At 39.7% G+C, this 21,502-nt stretch overlaps 1 protein-coding gene across 1 annotated transcript in view; it reads left to right on the forward strand.

The window, feature by feature from the left end:
- Window positions 1-21,502, forward strand: part of LOC108571626 — a 242,828-nt gene that overhangs the window by 161,244 nt on the left and 60,082 nt on the right. The window contains exons 5-11 of the mRNA XM_017933705.1: window positions 3,357-3,567; window positions 5,354-6,456; window positions 6,787-7,003; window positions 7,324-7,572; window positions 8,628-9,003; window positions 11,051-11,345; window positions 14,308-18,744. Of these exons, the coding sequence (XP_017789194.1) occupies window positions 3,357-3,567; window positions 5,354-6,456; window positions 6,787-7,003; window positions 7,324-7,572; window positions 8,628-9,003; window positions 11,051-11,345; window positions 14,308-18,744 (6,888 nt within the window). The remainder of the gene's footprint in view (window positions 1-3,356; window positions 3,568-5,353; window positions 6,457-6,786; window positions 7,004-7,323; window positions 7,573-8,627; window positions 9,004-11,050; window positions 11,346-14,307; window positions 18,745-21,502) is intronic.

The following is a 21,502-nucleotide window of genomic DNA, read 5'->3' on the forward strand; positions in this document are numbered from 1 at the left end:
TCTACCGTAAAATTACTTTTGATAACTTATCGTACGATTAAAATTTTGTTAAACATATTTAGAGAGTTCAAATTGTCTTGTTCGTGCTTCAGTCGCAAAATGGTCGCTTGATTTTCGTCGCGATATATGCGCCCTTTCTCCTTTACCCGAACGAAACCAGCCCGTCATTCACGTGGGGCCCTGCACGGCGTTGTTAATTAACGCGATATTATGTGTTGAACGTACAATGGAAACAATGCGCGTCTGGGTTATTATTCCACCGGTATAAATTAATTTACCGTTGCGTTTTGCTCCAACTAACCGTGAACTCGTTTAATGCGGATTTTAATATTTGCACCCTGTATCGGTGATTATTGTCGAACGAGAGAGCTATTAAAGTCTCGGCCCTACTATTAGCGTCATTGTATGTCACGTTCATTTATAATGTTTCAGTTACAGCAATTTTTTTTCCTTCACTCCATTACTTTCCTGCACTTTTAATTTCTAGGTTAGGTTCATCAATCTGCATTTTCTAGTTTTAGATTTTCTAACCTACTTATCAAGTTGCATTCGCGATTTCTGAAGCACTAAGGTTATATATTTTTAAAGAGTTTTCACGACAAAGTTACTGGTTAAATAATGAACCGTGTATACGGTTAAAAAATGAGAAAGTAACGACTGCGATAAATTTTTATTAATAAAATATTCAAGCAACGAAATCTAGTCTGACAGTTACGTATTCAACACCTGCTATATCAATTCATCGACTATGGTGTAACATTAGTCATACAAGATTAATTTGCTGCATGAAAATGAAGATTATCCCCTTGAATTGAAATTACGATTTTATGCGGTGAACAATTTATACCGACGAACTACACTAGACACACTCTACACTACATACTCAATGTATTATAACACTTTTTTTAAACATTCTTGTTAAGTTAAACAAATAATAATGTTTAAAACAATTATTAAAATTCACAGGAACTTTACACCAATGATTACAACACATTCTTTGAACGTTTTTATTGTACGTTCAGGTATACAAGGCACACGTCGCAGTGTCTAAGGAAAACTTTTCATAAATTGATTCACTCGTCAAATTAATAGTTTATTTAACTTGCACTGTAATAACATGTATTCTATTAATTGAGTAACATATAAAACGCCACTGCACAAATAAATACAGTAGGGAATACGGCGTCCGGTAACGTGAGCATCGATCATCGCGCCATCTGATCAATAGACACATCGATATCAGCGCGCCAAATTCAAAATTTACTAAATCTTTTCCTTAAAAATACTTGTTCCCTAAGACAATTCTTTTTTCTATCATAAATACAATAGAACTAACGTTCTTAAGTCACAATCGTGCACAGTTGTTACAAATTACACTAAATTTGTTGTTTACTCAGAGATTAAAAACAATGATAAATAACTTTCCCGTGAAATAGGTTAGGTACGAACACTTGAAAATTCCTACATTTTATAAAAATCCTTTTTCTCTCATGTTACACGTTTCCTGATGTATGTATCTACATACATATGTACGTTCGTTCCACGGTTCGTGCCAAAATTTATAACACTTTTTATCTCCTTCCTTCTCCTCCTCTGTCCGTGGTGTGTCACGTGATTTATGTCCACGCGGAGGCTGAACACGGACTAACGCATGTCAATGGCGTTAGGGCTTTCGGATGCATTCGAATTGAACCTTTTCGATTTGTCAGGCTGCCGTCCCTGTGAAATGATTTCCTGTCGCATTTGTCCACGTCACCGGGCATTACCGCGCGCCATTTTTCTGATGGATGTCGGATCGAGTGCTTCTTCGCTGTTCGACGAAAGTCACCAGTGGTTGTTAACCAATTCGATGGTCGTTTTGAGAATAGTCGAAGTTTTTTGGGGAAAAGAACTGAATTTGTAAACGAGAATTATAATTCACAAAGGAATTTCAATAACGATATTTTCGTTTACGTAACCTCTAAATATTTTAATCTCAGCACAATACATATAATGTAACATTTGTTTGTATTTTCCATTGAATTTGTAATCAAATTTCAAACAATGCACTATTATCAATTAATGTAGCTTTTAGGTTAGGTCATTTTGATTGTTCTGATAATTCCATAAAAATCATTCACATTGTTACACACACTAGGGTCAGTTTTAAGTTTCTTATAGAACAATGCACAATTAAAGAACAAAACGTGGAACACTACAACTAACCTCGCATAGTTATCGAAAAACTATTGTATGTAGCGATAGTACGTAGTACTCGCGCCACCCTGTTCGCCCTCGAATCTCCTTTCACGCGTGGATTTCACAACGGAAGCAGCCAGGAACTCAGATGAATATTTCTCGTTAATGAACGAGAGGACCTCGACCCTCTTGCCCCGACTTTTTTTCCCAGCTTTCGACGTAAGCTTCTCTCTCTCTCTTTCCCTTTCTTCTTTTCTTATGTAGTACAGAGTCTCGTCTGGCATGGCGCAAAGTGAATTCAGGCGGACGGCATGATCTTCTGGAGATCGTTTAATCTTAACGCTGAAGAGTACTCAGTAGGAGCTTCCAGAAGGTTTCCTGTATTTGACTCACTGAATGTGGACAAATTACTTGACGCAGAGCTTTAAGGGAATAAAGTTACGACTCTGTGTGTTATTAAATAGTCAGGACAGAGGACTGAGCTGAATAATTATAGTAAAATTAATGACGGTGGTGAGGTTTTTTAATTTATTTTTCTACAGTAAACAGTAGAATTGAAGATAGCCAAATTTATTTATTTTTGTATAAAAAGAGGAAGTTGGAAGAATCATAGAATGAAATGGTATAGGATAGATTAGAATTATCTAAAAGTAACACTTATTGTGATTAAGTTTAAAAGAGTATTCAAATTTTCTAATAAAATTAAATGTAATAATATATGTATAATTAATATTATTCAAAGATTTCCTTATTATGTTTGCCTGTATACGCTCTATTGTTTTATTTAGAATTTGTATTAGTTCACGCACATAATGAAGCAACAGCAGTGCACTATTAGTGTGATAACGAAGGTGAAATGAGAAAATTTTTCCAAATTCTGATAATATTCGGAGAAGTTGGAAAATTCAATTACCCAGTATTCCTTATGTTATACATTAGATTCTATTATGTCCCAAAATAAGATAGAATTGAATCTTGTCGTTTCTTCTTACGAGTTGCTTAAACTTGCAAACGTATTCGTTATTAAAATCCAAAATTTCTAGACGAAAGTCAGAAGTTTTGTATTATACCGAAGAAATTTATTTTCACGTTACAAAGGCTGTATCTATCAATTTTAAAAAATTTCAACTTTTTAACTTTCCAAAATGAACGTGAAATTTTTTAAAATAATTTTCCAGGTCCGGAGGAGGAAAAATTGTTAGGCTCGATATTGTTACCGTCGTACAGAGTCACCGTATGCAAGCCTGAGGATAAAGTTAACCGGAAGTTCGCGTTCAAAGCAGAACACGCGAACATGAGGACCTATCATTTCGCAGCGGACAGTCGCGAAAGCATGAATCAGTGGGTGAACGCGTTAACCTTGGCCACTCTTCTTCAGGATCCAAGCCCGTAAGTAACCATGTTACATTTAAAAAAATAAATAAATAAAAAGTTTGAAAAAAAATATACTTTAACGCCGTGCGAAAGTAAATAATTCGTTAGATAGCTTTAAGATCGTTTAACGTAAAAAAAAAAGAAAAGTAATTTAGGCGTTAATATGGTTAAGTATATCCATATTAAGAACACCCTGTATATTCCTTTGTAAATACTTGACGCGACAACCGATAAAGAGTTCAATCGGTTTGTCCCAGGAGAAACAATGAACAATACGAATTTAACGCGATTATACATTCATTAATGCCTGGATTAATACCTCATTACCCAGCATCCCTTCAATCGCTCAATTTTTAATTACCAAAACCATTCTATCGCACTTTCGATAAATCCACGATTCTTCGTTAATCTAAAAACTACAGTCCGTTAAACCAGCGTATTATTCCACACCGAACTTCAAACTTGAAACTTCGATTTCAATCAGGCGAACCAACACACCACAAATTCACAAACCAACAACAAATTCCCCGAAATGAAACTCCCCCCCCCTCAACTAGAATGCAACGTGTAATCGAGCCATTTGCCGTGTGCAATTAGACGCGAGCCTGAGTCAAACGAGGAGCCATGCCTGTTCGAACAAACGATCCGGGAAATTCGCTTTGTTTCCTTGCACACAGAAATTCCGGCGAACTATCCGTGTTCACTTGAACAGAAAAGTATTCGCGGGTATCCAGAACGAGCAGGTTCTGTTTTCGATCGCTGTGCACCTCGTTTCCGTCCGTTTGCTTTCTCGAAGTTGTCCGTGGATAAACTTCAGAGGTAGTAGTAGTAGTTTGTCGTTGCTTCGTGGAAAAACTGCGAAACGACCGTATCTCGTTTGCCAGCCTGATTCCCTGGCCGACGCATTCCCTTTGTGGTTTAGTTTGTTTTTTCCCAGAGTATGGTTAGGTTGTAATATTAAAATTATCTTATACATGTTAATTGAAACATACACAATTAGGCATATTATTCTATGCACCGCGTTAATATCAATATTTTTCACAATTAAACCTAACATTTATCGATTGGCGTCATCAGCCATTACTGATTCTCTCTACTCGCGTTACGTTACGCGAGCTTTCTAAGACGCTATGTAGTGCCAACCGCGCCCCCCACTGCTTAGTTACGAGCGCGGTTTGTGCGTATTCTCAAAGTTAGCACCTGGTGGCCTGGGACGAAATCCTCTTTCGCTTCAAGAAACTAGAATCCAGAGATCTTTATTTGCACATTGGTCCTTCGAATTAACCATTTACCACGAATTAACCATTTCTTAGTGTCGTCTGTTTGTTCGTGAGATTACTCTCGTCTTGCTTCTCGAGCGCTCATTAGCGTACAGTACGAGGAGACTAATTGGATTGATAAATAGAGTATTCATCTTTGAATGATACACGTTGAAATATACTGTGGGCCACGTATTATTTGTGACGACCGATGTACATAAATACGATACAGTAATGCTTCGACAAATGTTTACGTGGTTGCCCTTACACCATTTCTCGGAACTGCTTCAACCGAGCGACCCTTCTAGCCACCTGCGTCCGAAGTTCAAAGTCGACGGACAATGAGTCATGCCTACATACTATGAAGAGTTCAGTGTTTCTAACCGTTATTTAATCTGAATAAATACTGAGAAATTATCGAAGGCGTTATTGTCTTATGTTCGAAACAAAAATACTATTAATCCAACAAAAAAGAAAAAAAAAACAAATATTTCAGTTGTAATGAAAAATATAATAAGAAAAAGAAATTGAATTTACTTTAGTGGAGCTGGTGAAGCAGCAGTAGTGATAGAGATAGCTGGCCAGCAAGACGGCGAGCGCAGCGCTCGTCCAAGCGTGTCCTCCATATCTTCCATCTTGAATCAGAGCGCCGACGACAGCGATTCTGGTTTCCATGGTTTCCAATCACGTGACGACCCTAGCCACGCGTCCAACAACAACTCCAGTCCGAACAGCGTGAACACTGCCTCCTTCCCTAACCTCAGCGGCAGTAACAGCAACAGCAACACCAACAATGGGAACAATAATAACACCAATAACAACAATAGCATCGTTCCCAACGCTGGTAACAATAACATCAACGATGTACAACCAATGGTAAACGGTTGGATTCAGCAACAAACTCCTCCTTATGGTCAACCCAGTACGTCACAGCATCAGCAACAGCAGCAGTACGGCCAATTGATACCCGCTGCTCAACAAATGCAAGGCCACTCTCATCAGCACCAAGCATTGCTTCATCAACATCTGTCACATCAGAGTACCAATCAGAATCACCAGAATTATCAGCATAAGCATGTTGCTCAGCCACAGCAGTCTCAGTCACATTTAACAGCCAGCAACGTGCAAACTGTTCAGCCTATGCCCAGAAAGTTTGGTCAACCGATCTACGCCAATGCTCCTCCAAAGCCAAGAAGACTGACAGATGGATCCACTGAGTATTCGACACCGTCTCCCGATCCAGATTACAGAAAGTCACCGGTATCGCCTGATGTGACAGTGACCAGTAAAAGCCCTATGTCCGATTACGATAGAAGCAGCATGATATACGGGACAAGGATGAGTCAGCCGTCGCAACAGAGTCTCAGGACGGACAAGTCTGGCTTGAATTATGGTTACGGTCAAGTGCAGACCGAGAGGCGCACACCTGACACCTATGGGCGAAGCGCGGCGAAACCGAGATCTAGTAGGGGGGGGAATGGTGACTATGAGGAAGTTTATGGAGCACCTCAGTTATATCAGAGGCCGGCTGGACCCGTCGGATACACGAAAGGCTCGTCTCCCGCGCCGATACCGATTCCATTGTATACGCAACAGCATCAACAGTACCAACAGCAGGTTCTCTCTCCCGTCGCGCCATCTAACGGTGAGTAGTTTCGTTTTTGAATATTGTCACGGGGTTTCAGAAGGATTTGAGAAAGTATTTTTTGGGAAAATTGATTTATCTGATTATGGTTGTGGAGTGAGTAATTTTAGAAATTACTTTTATTACAGAGAAACATTTTCTTTTGCTAGATAATCAGATCTTTGCTTCTAAATTGGCTTCTTAACCTCAAATAATAAGTATAAGTACAAAAGTAGAATGTAAGATAAAAGAGGGTGTTTGTAAAATGTGATTGTAACCAGTGTTTCCTCTACAAATTGGTGTTGAACGTTGTGAAAGTACTAAGAAAACTGTTATTCTTGTTTGATTCAGTGCCAATAATGAGGCAACCGAGGGCGCAGCCACCACCGCGACCGCACAGCGCGGACTTCTTGGAGTACGAGGCGACCAGAAAGCCTCAACAGCAGATGCCGTTGCAGTGTGAGGATACAGTGAACCAACAGAGGCGTCCACAAAGGCCTAAATCGAGTTTAGACATAGTCACTCCGTCGGACGCTGCAAACGATGGATACTTCTATTCCGAAGAAAGGTAAAATTCTCTTCTAATGCAACATGAAAAGAACATAAGAAATGGAATTTTATGATTCGTTACACTTCTGATGTGAAGGAAAGTAAAAGTAACTTGATTTCAATCTCATCATATAATAACTTCAAATAATCTGCTAACACTCGTCAGATTCATCCAATAAATCACCAGTAATCTTCACTTAATCACGAAACCTCCATATCCAAAGGAAACACTCCATTTATGTTCGCACACATATTCTTTTAGCCAAAAGTGTCTTAAAAGTTTGCTCTCTTAATTTTTTTTCACAATATCGAAGGCAATACGGTTTATATTTGGTATAGATACGCGGCACAGATGCGGCAGTCCGCAGTTTATCTCCATCAGACGCCTCAACATCATCAGCAACAAAGGAACCAATCACTTTCCCGCGCGACAATGCCATCGAAAGCAACGGGTACCCGCGACAGAAGCGACGAAAGTAGAATAGCAACGCTGCCGGAAGCTTCCTGCTCGGGCCTGAGGCGGGGACAACGCGAACACGTTCATCAGCAGCACGTGATGCCGCACCAATCGCTACAGAGGCATACCGAGTGAGTCACTGCCCGTCAGTCTTTTCTCTAGACTTGTTTCTCCCTACAAAGAAATGCATGCATAGGATTGTTTTAATTCTTCTTTGTCGAAAATTTAAATTTGTTCGTTTGATTTTGAATTAAATTTGAATATTCAAATTTAATTGGCTGATTTTCAGAGTTTAATTCGAAAATTTATATTCGATTCGAATGTTTTGCTTTTTATATAAAATTACATTTAAAAATATCAAAACAGGATTTCAAAATTTTTATATTACTTTGAATCTAAATTCTAGATACAGTTTGTGTAGCGGAATTTTATTTAGTTGGAGAATGTCATTTCATTACCACTAAAAAAGAAATATCGAAATGTCAATACACTTTCCCACACCAGAGATGCGACTAGATGCACTTGCATTCACCTAACTGAAAATCGATAATGCCTATCTGCAAGAAATGCCATCCGTGTCTTACAATATCCTTACAATAATAGCATCGTGTACATATAGACATGTTCCTGGAGGTACTACTTGCTATTGCTGTTCAAGAAAATGTACACGAATGAAATTCCTACAAGAAGAAAGATGCTAATGTATCGATACACCTTTCTATATCCCTTTTCGTGAATAAAAGATGAACTTTGAAACATCTACATACATCATAAGAAAAGGTCGAAACTCTAACAAATTTAGTTACACAGAATCGCTTTTATGCCTAACCATATTTAGCTGATTTAAATATCCACGGATAGATATCAGTTTCGAGAGTACAAAATCTGGAGATATTTTTAATCTACACAAATCCATAGAAAATTCCAGAAACGGCATCGTTATAAATTCCAATAATTTTACTAGACAGCTACTTTGGTCGCTATATTAATACAGTAGAACTAAATACAGTTAGTTTCACATCGATACAATCTACATTTTCATCTAACCTCACTTCACATCTACGCGCACTCAAAAAGAGGTAGAGGGAGAAAGAGAGAACACGAACACGCGAGCATCCAACTTCCTGTAAGAAAATTACTACTTACTCAGCTAGAACGCGCGCGATATTTGCCTATTGGTGCGCAGGATGAACAGCAGCGAGGCGAAGCTGAGGCGTTCGCTGCGTGAGAAGAGCTATGAGTCGAGTAGCCGTGAAATGCTGAGTCATATGACAGAGGATGGGACGATGCCGCGAAGAATTTCACGAGAATACGAGTCGGCTATAGGGTGGGGCGGCAGGCCGGCGAGTCACACGGGCCAGGGGAGCGCTCACGTGGGCCAAGCGTGCCACGCTCCTCACGCCGCCGCCAGACGATGGAACGAGCAGCAACAGTTCTGCAGGTCGGCGTCCGCACGCCTACCGAGGACCAGGCATCCAGCCGCGTTGGACGCCGACGACGACGACTACGGGGAACGATCTTCCGAACAGGACTCGCGGGATGGTGAGCGAAAGATACAACAGGTTAGTGGGAGTCGTTTTGTCGGTTAGAAGTTCGTTCAGTTACGTTTCGATGTTTGACAAAGTGGCATGTGGCGGTTTATATGGTTGGTACATTATCGCAATTCCAGTGAGAAGTTGTCAGGTTAATTTGTTGTAAATTGTGATCGGACTGTGATATAGTTTTAGGATTCGATTTTCGTTGTGCATTTCCGTTTTGTAGAAGGTAAGTAGAAGCTGCGAGAGTAATATGTGATTCTAGGTTAACCTATAAATCGATGGGTTCGTTTATCAGTCGGAAATTGAATTTTTTTTACTGCGTACCTAAAAATTGGTAGGAGTTTTAACTGGTTAGGTTAGATTTTCTTATTGTAAATGCGAGTGTGGGGTAGTTTGTTTAATACGGGTATAATTTTATAGTTATAGTGGCTTAATGTTTACACATGTTGATAATTTAATTGAGGAGTTATTAATATTTCAGTTGCATTTACATTTGAAATGTTAGCGGTCCCTAAACATGTTGATATTTTAGACATCAACATGAATAAAGTAGTGCTTTGTGACGTCAATTAACATAACCTTGAACGGTAGAATGTAGCAACACAGATCGAAATGTCAGTTACATAACCTTTGCAAGTGCTACATACTTTTGGAAACGAGTTTATGACAGTGTATATAGCAACATAAATTGCTAACAAACATACACTTTCTCGTGTAAAACATTCTATTCGTAATTGAACGAAGTACGAAGGAATTCCTAGTTACATTTATAGGTTAGGAACTTCAAAATTTGTTTAAGCCTCAAAGAAAAATATCCGCATTCACACTGAATTTATTTATCAATTTTTAAAAACGTCACATTTTTAACAAACATTCCAATATCTATTGTACAATATTTTTCGTTTAACTCAAAACTTCCGTTATAAAATGTTGAAATTAAACTTGTACAAATATCGATATATGACTAAAGTAACCATCGCTCGTGGTTAAACATATTTTCACACAGCAACTAGTCAATATTTTCCGCTTCAAAACGAAAATACACCTTCCCAAATATTTACATTCAAGTTTTGGTATGTGAATCTCCCTTTGAATACCATAAAACCTTGTTCACAATCTCTGCGTTGCGTCTCCGATTTGTCCGCGCGTAGAAAGGGCACTCTTGAGATACCGACGACACGCAGGAACGCGTTACAAATTCCCAAAGGCGAGCATGGGGAGGCTCGGCAAGAGATGACTCATAAATCGTCAATTCTCGTTCTACTGCGTAATCGTAAACCGTGTTGGCTTGCCGGTTGACGGACAGCACAATTCATAGGCCGAGCAGGAAAAAGAAAGATGATTCATGCGGAGGTGCAACCTGCGCTCTGTAGTACCTGCATTTAAGTCACATCGCGTTCCGAGATTCTGCTTTCACTGCGATCCGTTCGATCGCGTCATCGACGCCGCGAGTGCGAGCACGGTTACCTCGAACGTGGAGCTTCGTGACTTCCTTGTATATATGTACATATACATAAATATATATACTTTTTGTTCGTGTTTCGAAATCGTATCGTCTTCATTGTTTTATCTATCTTTCCTGGATTACTTTTGAAAACTTTGTTCTTTGGTATGTTTTATAGGTTAATCGTTTCACTTCTTAGTGAATGCATTTGAATTTTTTGAGCAGGTTGAGAAGCTTGTGTTTAGCTTGTTTAAGGAATCGAAGGGAATAGAATGTATGGTTAGGTTAGGTTATAAATTTATAACGAAAGGAAACTTTTAATTTGAAATAAAAGTGGAGTCGTTGTTTTAAAAAATACAATGTTACTTTTCAAATTATCTTCTTTGTAATAAAAATTTTTTGTAAGTTAGGTTTTCAATTCGAAGTGTAGCTAATTATCGTAAATTTATTTCAAATTTGACATGTACAGAAGATTGTACAGCCTAAAATATAATTTTCTAAATTTATTTGAAACTGCAGTGAAAAATTGTAGGTGGAAAATTTTTCTTTCCAATTGAAAAAGTGTCGGTGAAAAAGTTCGTACGAGAATGATTTGTGAAATGTTGAGAAAAGTGCGTGTGGTTACAGCGCGAGGAGTCGATGAAGCGGTTGCTTGAATGGAAGCAGCGGATGCTGCAGTCGCCGTTGACCCGGAAGCCATCGGCTTCCGCAAACAGAGGCCGGACTCAGAATGAGTTGTCTACCTATTACAAGCAGCAGGCGTTGCTTGAGCTCGCTGCCCATGAAGCCTCAGTCGCAGAGGGTCGTCACTCACGGCGAAGGGAGGACGGTCATCGGCCGCACGTACGCAGCAAGAGCACCGACGGACGCCGCACTGTCGCCAACGTTTCGCGATACAACAGTTATTCCAGCGACGACGAAGGTAGGGACACATCGCCTGAACTTATTATCTGAGTTGTGGCTTATACTGGTTGATGCACGTTAAACGAGTCTCAAACGAAAAATACAGTTTTAAGGTTATATTTCGTATTTCCACTTGACACGTCGCGTTGGATATTATTCAACGCTGTCGCGCATGCGCATGAGTTCACTGAACCTCTCTACCATATCGAATTCAACAGAAATGTTAGGTATATATTATTACCAAATAAAAACCTGTATTTTGCGTTTGGGTCTGGTTTTATCTGCGCCACCCATTACGTTACTTGGCTATTCGTGGGACCATAGTTCTTTTCTATATAAGTTTCTTTTTTTTTTTTTTTTTTTTACTTTGACAGTTCGACTGGAATGTCGGCCATATTTGAGTGGTTCGATTATCGATTGTAGTTTGACTGCCCTGGCAGCCATGTTTGATAAGTGATTCGTGAATCAATAATGACGCCATTTTTAAAGATGGATGACTCTCGTTTTCTTAACTAATGATTTTATTACTATATATACACGGTGTATAGTAATTGGTGGCGGAAAAATACGAAAATAAGTTGAAACGAGTGAAATAAATTTTTTTACACGAAGTTTCGCCTTCGAGAAAATCGATTTTCTCGAAATCGAAATATCGTATGAGATGCAATTTAATTTCATATCTTCGAATTATTTTCATACAAGAAATTTTGAAACGTCCTGTACAGTAATTCGCATGGGGGTAGATGTAATTATTTTTTCACTGACATTGGCCAGTCGAACTGTAAAAGAAGATGAATAAGTTTTCTTTTTTTTTTTTTTGCATAGTTATAGTTTAGACTGTAAACTGAATAATATCCAGTGAATTATACTCTTAACGACGAAAATTGTTTGGAAATCGTACGGGTGTCAATAATATTATTCTAAAGAATGTTTTTTAACGTTTGAAACATTGGAACACATTCTTCGAAATAATATACGTTAAACACCAAATATTTCTTAAACAATTTCAATAAATTCGTAGAATTCGTAGAAATAAGATTATTATGTTAATTTTGGTCCCACGAACGAGCTGCATTTGCGACTGAAAGAACTCTAAGTAGATAGCTGTACTGTACTAAGAACGATAGCAAACTCTAACCTAACGTATAATAACCGCTCTAACACGGTCGACGTACTTACGTGTTCTGCGAAATAAAACCTTTGAAAAAAGAACCCCCCCTCCCCAAAAAAAAACGAAAAAAAAAAGAACTGCTTTTGTATGGTGTTTTTTGCACGAGTCGAGAGGTCGCGTTAGAGACACGTTACCAAAGACCTTCTTCGTACTATGAACGAGCAAATACGCTGATATGCGCATGACATGATTTTTATATATACCTATATATACATATATTTTTTTAAATATCAATTTTCTCTAAATAAAGTGCCTTGATTCAATTTTTCGAGAGTCGTATTAATCTGTGTGCATCACGAATCCCAGCTACTCTTAATAATTAAAGTTAATTCAATTAAAACTAAGACACACGAGTGTTACATGCCTAAAGAGATCGAAATAAAAAAGGAACGAATAAATAAATTGAGAAAAAAAGAAAAAAGAAGCATATGTTCTAGCGACGTACACAACGACGGCAACGTTTGAATCTTCCTCGTCTGTGCTCTCCCCTCTCTTTCTATGGCTGTTCTTCTCTTCTATCGCCAAGCCGCCCCTCGTGTCGAGAGATGGTTGGGCTGTAGACCGAATTTGTAGATAGCGAGGATGTTTCGAGAAAGGTGAAAGAAAACGCTGAAAGATAGGGAAAAAGAAAGTATAAAACGTAAAAAAAAAAGTATATCTATGAGCGAAATATCTGCAAACACACATATTCTCTCCGTTGGGGCTCCTTCTCTTTGCTGCTGTTGTGGGTCTGGGCTGACTGGTGAATGGGAAACGATTAACACCTTTGGAAATTTAACTAGCGACTACCGTCCGTTACGAGTCCCTAACACCCCTAAATAGAGCCGTACTACTTTGCAAGATGTGGGTCAGCATGGCATGCCGAGGAATTATATCACTAACACACTATCGTAGAGGCGCCATTTGCCTTCCAGCTCGTAAACGCGTGTTTTGTCATTGTAAAATGACAGAGGAACACGAACCTCGGATTGGTTCACTGATCGTTGCAGAATCGTGAAACGGTGGTGTTACTTTCTTTTCTGTCTTGGTTAGACTGATGTTCGTATACAGAGTGTTTTTTAAAGGAACAGGTACAAATTGAAAGAAATGAAAAAATTTCAGTTAACCTGTGTCGAAGAATTTTAATCGTTTCGAAAAATGCGCACTCTGTATACGAAATACGTGAAAAAATTTTCCGAATAGAAGGAAAATTGCTTCAGTACGTTTGGAACGCCCTGTATATTGAAATCTTCCTTATGTGAGGGAAAGGCTGTAATCATTCTCAAATATCACACGTTTGATTCCCCACTACAATTTTCTAAATAGAGGAAAAATTGCTTTGTTACTTTTGAAACGCCCTGTGTATTGAAATCTTCCACATAGAGAAGACATGCCTAAAATATTCCTCAAATATCACACGAGTTCCCTACTTCAAGTTCTTCCAAATAGAAAGGAAATTACTTTGTTACTTTTGAAACACCCTGTACATGTCAAACTTTCGTAAAACACAACCCTAATTACCCCCACTGCGTCTGATTCCCCATTTCATCTTTCTGAATAGGAGAAAAAATTACGTTGCCATTTTTGAGACACCCTGTATATGAAAAGTTACTTCATTCACACAAACAATTACGCTTATCGAACAACGATCACACTGTCATTTTTCTCGTAAACGATCAGAACCGATCCGAGCTTCTGTTGGTAGCCCTGGCTTGTGGACATTTGCATACCGAGAGGGTGGTTGGTGTTGTTGTAATTAATCTGACTGACTCACTCACTCGTGAGTAACTGAACGTCCTCTCGTGTGTTTGTTCTGTAACGGACGATTCAGAGCTGGGAGATGTCCGGAGGAAGCGCACGCGCAGACCCTCGCATGCAGGAAGGAGCCCTAGGCAGTCGGGAGACAATCGTGCGTCGGGGATCCTGGCCCAGGATGGCCGCCAAACGAACCAGACCGCTGTTCGTCAGTCTAACGAGCGGCAAACGAGCCCTGAACTGGGCGGTATACCCCCAGACGCCGGCTACGAGGAGGTCAGCTTTCCCTCCGCGCACAGAAACGATCGTTCTCCTTCGTATCGTTCCTCTGAACAAAGGCAAGCTACCGTTAGAAACGATCAACAAGACCTGGACAGCTGTTCGTACGACGAGGACAAGTTCAAGAAGAAACCGTCTGGTATATTGAAGACTTCCACTTCTTACGGCGGTGTCGAGCAGAATAGCAGCAAAGCGTCCAATACAACAGGATCTCCTGGATACGTAAATGAGACCTGGCCAGCTCAGAAGAGTGTACAATGGACCACTAAGAGGGAGCGAGATGACTGGGATTCTAATATCGACGAGAGTAAAGTGATCAAGGAGTTTTCTTATCAGTATATCAAGCCTAAAGAAGAGCTGGAAGGAGGGATGAAGGAAGAGAGGACAGTTGGAAAATTGGAGACCATGAATCTGGTGCAGTGTAGGATACGTTCGTTCGAGTTGAGCATGGATGGATCTAGTCCTGTGAAGGAGGTGCTCGCTATGCAGGAACCGTTGAAGGTGTCTCCTCTTCAGGCGACGGAGGCTCACGTTTCAAAGCTAGACTGTTCGAAAAAGGCGTCGTCAATAATCAGAAACTTTGCTCTAGGTGATTCGGACTCTCAGGATTCTAAGTACAGGAAAGATGGCCATGCTAAACAGGCTTCGACGGACAGCAATAAGTCGGTGAAAGATCTGCTGGCTGACTTTGAGAGGAAGTCTCAACAGGTGCAGAGACAGGAATACGGTAGACGTCAGGAAGTGAAGCATCGTGGAGTGTTCAGCGATTCAGAAGCATTGTTATACGACACAGGTAGCGACTTAGATCAACAGGATAAGAACGACGATGGAGAGAATGAGAGGGATATGAAGGCGGACCAAGTTGTACCTGAGCCTATCAACGACCACAAAGTCTATACAGACACTACGAAGAAGAAAAGGGAGGTTTCCTTCAGAAGAAAGAAAAGATCATCCTCCAAGGAGAGTATATGTGACCAAACAATTCCTGCAGAGGATCTAGACATCATGTCAAACCCCAGTTGTACTAGACTAAGCGTCACAGAATCTTTGTTAACTCATGGTGACAGATTCTCTGGGGAAAGTGGAACCACCAGTCCAACTGTGAAACAAGAAGACATTAATCCAGAGGAACATTATCTCCCTATGTCACCTAGGAAAGCTATATTGGATCCAAACGACGATAGACCTAATCCAAAGATCATGGAGAGCTTATTTGCCAATTTGGAACACGAAGAGAGTTCCTATGTGGAGATGGCACAGAATGGAATGACCCATTCACTTCTTGCACCCACTGAAGAAAGTGGAAAACACGATTCTGGTGATTATTCCACATTGGACACACCTCATTATGAGTTTGTTTGCGTTTCAGATAGCAAAATGGAGCCAGTGTATATGGAGGTGAGTCATTTGTCTGAGAAAGAGGAGAAAGATGTTGGAAAGATGTCTCTGAAGAAGAGGAATCATGAAGATTCGAGGACTGATCTTCCTGATATACTAACTGCACTGAAATCAGACAGTTCTGATGCAGATGATGAATCATCAAAGGATCTAGACTCTATAGATGCTCCAAGACATCCTAGATTCAGTCTCTCAGACACTTTCAGACCTGCTTCTTATTATCTGGGAGCCAGTAGGACCATGATTGCAGAATTGCATGATTCTTCTGACAGTGAACTGGTGTCTCCACCTCCAATTCCTACTTCTCCACCTCCTTTGGACGATTTAGACTCTCTGGACATGCAAGAGTCCTTGGAAATTAAGAAAGTGTCGCCTCAAGTAGCAGTGATGAAGGACAATAGTTCTAATAGAGACTCTCCAAAGTCTTGGAACAAGCCAATGGGCCAGATAGAGACTCACAGACCTCCATCAAGATTTTCTGATGCTACTATCAGCTCAACTTTCAGAGATAGTCGAATTTCTCTGGAAAGTGCCTCTGGAAGTGATTCTGTGGAACTGAGAACACCAGAAGAAGAAGCAAGACATAGGCAATTGAAAACAAGACCTGTTAGTGAAGTCTGTGAGGTTTTGGACAGTTTGGATGAGTTAGAGTCACTTGGAAGTCGCTTCGACGGAGCCAGTATTGATCTAGATCAGTATCTAGAAGAGTTGCAGGCTCGAGATGCCTTTAACGTAGACTTGTATGCAAAAGATCTCAGTTACAACAGTATTTATGGGTTCAATGAGAACATGATGGTTGTGGACAAGCTTCAGAAGACTACCTGCTACGATTTGTCCAGACAAGTGAACCTAGGCTTTGGCAATCTCTCAGATCAATCTCTCAAGTATGGTACACCTAGCAGAATGGGATCAGCAAGTAGTTTACCCTCCATGAGAGTCTGTGATTTACCTCCATCTCATCAACATTCACAATCCTTCACTGGAGATGCTCACTATGAGAATATTTCCAGCTTTTCTCCATTGAGAGGCTCACCAGCTGTTAGATCTGACATTGAACAACCTAGAGATGGTACTCACAGACTCCAAAGAGGTTCTCAGAATAACTTACTAACAACTTCTCATAGCAGAGACTCCAGTTACTCTCTATTCTCTGCAGCTGCCTCCATTTCCACTTCCATGGCCTGTCAGAGACCTGCCAGTGCTCAGTCTTCAACAGGATCCATCTCACTGGGAAACCATGGGAACAATATGGTCACAAATATGATGCAGAACACCAGTCCATACTCTGATCAAAGGTTCCAAAGTCACTCTAGATCTGCTAGCCAAGATTCAGCCAGATATTCAATGGTATCTAATCACAGATCCTCCTCCAGCCAAGATTCCAGCCACTATCCAACGTCTACGTCCACTGTGAAAACCAATCCTGCTCCTCAGTCCTATCTACCTGGTGAACCACGTCCTCAAAGTGAACAGTCAGGTGCACCTTACTATTATTCAGACCTTCAAGCAACTGTAAGTAGTGTGGTGGACACTGATTCATCCAAACCAATTGGACACACGTCAAGACTGCCTCAGTTGAACAATCAGAGAGACGATGCTTCTGCTTTGAACAAGAGGAACGACATAGGACGCATTATGAATCCAATATCTAGGCAATTGCCCAGGCAAATTCAAGTAGACGACATAGACGAAGCTAGGAGGATAGCTGCAGAACTCAGGAAGACCACCTGTCAATTATTAGGAGACAATAAAGTGGATCTTGTGGACAAGAAGAATTTCTATGAAGCTGACACACTTAGAAGAGTGAAGTCTACCGATCCTCTGCCTGATATCTCATCAGCAGAGATTAACACCAGGAATCTTTATCCCCATGGTCTACGAGATAAGTCTAACAGCCAGTCAAATAACAAAGACACCTTTGAATTGATTCACGGCACCCAAACTTCTCACAGAAGATCCAGGTCACTGGAGGGTCTTCTAGACGACGTGGGTCTTCAGAATTTAGTAGAGCAGAGGAACAGAAGCAATAGAGTAGCTACAGTGCAGCAGCCTAGTCAAGCAGAAGAACCACCTGAGAATCTAACCACAGATAGTCTCCCATCCTCAAACTTCACCGCAGAAGATCCATGGGAACAAGACTCTCTGTGGAGGGAGAGCCTCAGAAGAGTCAGCCTAAGAAACGCCAGGTCTCTAGACAATCTGGACACTCCACAACGACCTGTACTAACCTCTTCAGACTCAAAAGGACGTAACAAGGTAACAAGAGGTGCAACCTATGTGAACGACAGTGTAATCCTAAGAAGAGAGAACTGTTTGGAAGACTCCTCTTCAGACAGACCTCGCGTGAAGCGTAGAGCTAACAAGGATCAGGATAGAGAACAGCAGCTGATCGATGATCTAACTTATGAGAGCCTATCTATGGAACGAATCCACGCTGGTGGTTATGTATGGGACGCCCAGAACGAGGCGTACAGAAAAGCGACAGCCGACGACAGGGATCATTTTTTAGAGGAAGGCAACCTTCCCCCGGTTCGCTCGATCTCAGAGACCCAACAGCAGCAGGCGTTCGAGCTAGACCGCGAGAAGCTACGTCAATGGGACCTGCTGTCGAGCGCCTGCTTGCTCCAGGAACAGCAGCGTGGCTCGATGGCGGACTCGGGGCGAGGGTTGCCAACCGTAGAACGACCTGGAGACGTTCCAGACACCTCGAGGAACGGGAACAGGCCACCGAGTGGTCGAGGCATGGTCATCAAGATGATGGACGCGTCGACGACGAGCAACGACAGGCAGGAGGCACGCGACGAGACCAAGGAGGCTTGTAACAGGGCTGCTGCAGGTGAGTGGCTCGCCAAGACAACCGGTGGTGTGTACAGGAAGTGATGACTGGCCGTGTTCCAAAGCCTCTGACCTGGACTCTAGAAATTACTCGAGACGAGGTGGACTATAATCTATTGTTGTTCGATACCAAATGTACCTGCGTTTCTTTTTTTTCCCCCACGGTGGCCTTTGTATAGTGTCTCTTCTTAATGGCCACAGGAGGTTGTTTGTATTCTTTTGAAACGAGACAATTATTAGTCTCTAAATTGAAGGATTAATTTCGTGAACTTTAGATGGCCAAGCAATTTTTATATTCTTCTTTTTTGATTGTACTGTTAGTTCACTGTTTAGAGACTGTAGGTAGAAAGTGAAGATTGTGTTAATGAAATGTGTAATGTTAATATTTATTGAAAGAGAGAGAGAGGTCAGTGTCTTTAATGTCTGAGATATGAATTTAGAATAGATAGGAAAGTTAGCAAGATGTTCTTGTACATATGGTGGTTCCAAATTTTTCACTGACAGTGTACAGTTGACTTAATGAAATTAGCAAATATTAAGTGTCCAAAATTTCATGAAGTCTCACATTTTAAGTATTGTAAGGGTATTATTGAGTAACATGTGTCAGAAATTTGATGAAGTGATTGTACATTATATTAGTAAAGCGAGAGTCAGTGCCGTGCCTCAGGGACGCTTAGGCCAATTTTTCAAATAATCATAATTAAAGAACCAGGCCTTTATCACAATTTCGTCACTCTTGGTTTTTGTTTTATTTTTTCATGTAGAATCACTCCATAAAATTCTTCTTTATCAAGAATTCTTTTATTCGTTTTTCAATAGAAATTACAGTCAAATATTTCAACCCTTAGAAATTGATTATGACATTTCAAAAATTAGGGTTCAGTTAATCGTCATTTCGAGTTTCAAAAGAATACAATTTCTAATTATTATTATTTACAATTAGTCGATAAACAGAAGACCGCGTTCCAACTTGCATTTCTACATTCGTTCGTTCTCTTTCTTAACCTCTTCAGGCACAATTTTTTTAAAGTTAGAACAAAATGATCCAATCTTTCATATATTTATATTTTATGCATCTTAAATCGATAGAAATTAAATTGTTCTTCGTGTTAGCAAATTGTGTAACGAATTCACTATTTTTTTATATTTTTTTCAATACAAATATTCGAATTTTCAATCAAAACTAACGCACATGCGTCAGTGTGTCCCTGAAGAGGTTAACGTAAACGATATTATTATTCGAACATTTATTCGAACGAAGTACCAAGAAAAAGAGTCAGGATGACTCGATTGAAAAATATGATACTCTTTGCTAACGATCGTTCGAGCAACATCGTCCCAAGCAGTGCGAGTTGGAACACGGCCTGACTGACAGATGAGTGTTGCACGTGAGATGATACGTGTGTGAATGCCTCTCGTTAGCCGCCATTGTACGTCGAGGAAGAAGTTCGCGACTTTGCTAAATGGTGTCGAGACTACGTTACCGACGAATCATTGGATCACATTCTTTCTCGTTATTATATTGAGAACTGTGTTTCGAGCTGTTCGAGGTAATAAGTGGAATACTCAACGCTTCTACTGCCACTGATATTAGTAAAACGGTTAATGTTAGTTCTGTTGGAAAATTCCGTTCTTTCTTGCGTCTCTTTTTGAGGGGTTGTACCGACATATGGAGAACTAGCGTTTTTAAAAATCTTACATGGAATTTTTCCGATTCTAATTTATCATCAAATTTCAATTCTTTCAATTCTTATTAAATATTTCAATTGAATCGAATTCAAAATAAGCCAACTTTTTTGTAAATAATTTGCTTTTCAGTGCATTGGTGGTTATTCTAAGATTACTTTTCTAGAATGAAATAAACCGTTGAAAAGTACGGTCTTTCCTTGTTGCTTTCCAACAGACCTAACCTCTACATTATTTATTGCGTAAAAAAAGTTTTTGAGGACAGAAAAAGTATTGAGCGAATGTGCCTATTTCTCCTTAATAGATGAATAAGTTATCAAGAGTAAGTTTTCAGGGTATAAGAATGGGGGTCGATTTTTTAATAGCGTAGTATATATATATATTACGACTCGAGTATCGGTTATCGATTTCGATATAATTGCAGGGGTCGTGTTTTAAAGGCGTCTTAATATACTAATTTTAAGTCTTCACGAGTTGTGTACATACACGTTAAGTACTTACTTCTTTTCCTCCTTCATTTTTAATATTCATTTAATACCTTTAGTTTGTAAGCGTGATTTAAAAAATGAAGGGTGAACTCAATTGCATTTTCTCTGTCATTATTTCGTACATTTGTACGTTGTCGAATAATCATGCCTGAATGAGGATCGACTGAAAATTGTTTCATTTTTTTTTTAACGTTTACGTTTAATTTTCTTTTCGTGAAATATTTTATCTGGAAATTTAGCGTGATTTTGTATTGGACCTTATAGTATTTAGACGAAGAAATTTATTTTAATCGGAAATTAATCGAAATATCGAAACTTTGACAGTGTCAATAAAAATCGAAAAATAGTAATAATTAACAGATCATGGATTCCTTAGGACACACCTTCCATATAAATCATTACAGGTTAATGTACACATAAATGAAGCGATGCCGTGTTCCGGAATTTCTGTGAGTAATTTTTTAGAATTTAAGAATTGAGCGAATATTAATTTATAGATTAAAGCAACTATATCCTAATGCAACGAAAATATATTTTTGACAAATAACATAAAAGACTGAATATTTAAAAAACTGGCGCAAAATT

This window comes from Habropoda laboriosa, unplaced genomic scaffold (genome assembly GCF_001263275.1).
Source record: "Habropoda laboriosa isolate 0110345459 unplaced genomic scaffold, ASM126327v1 scaffold40, whole genome shotgun sequence".
NCBI lineage: Eukaryota > Metazoa > Arthropoda > Insecta > Hymenoptera > Apidae > Habropoda > Habropoda laboriosa.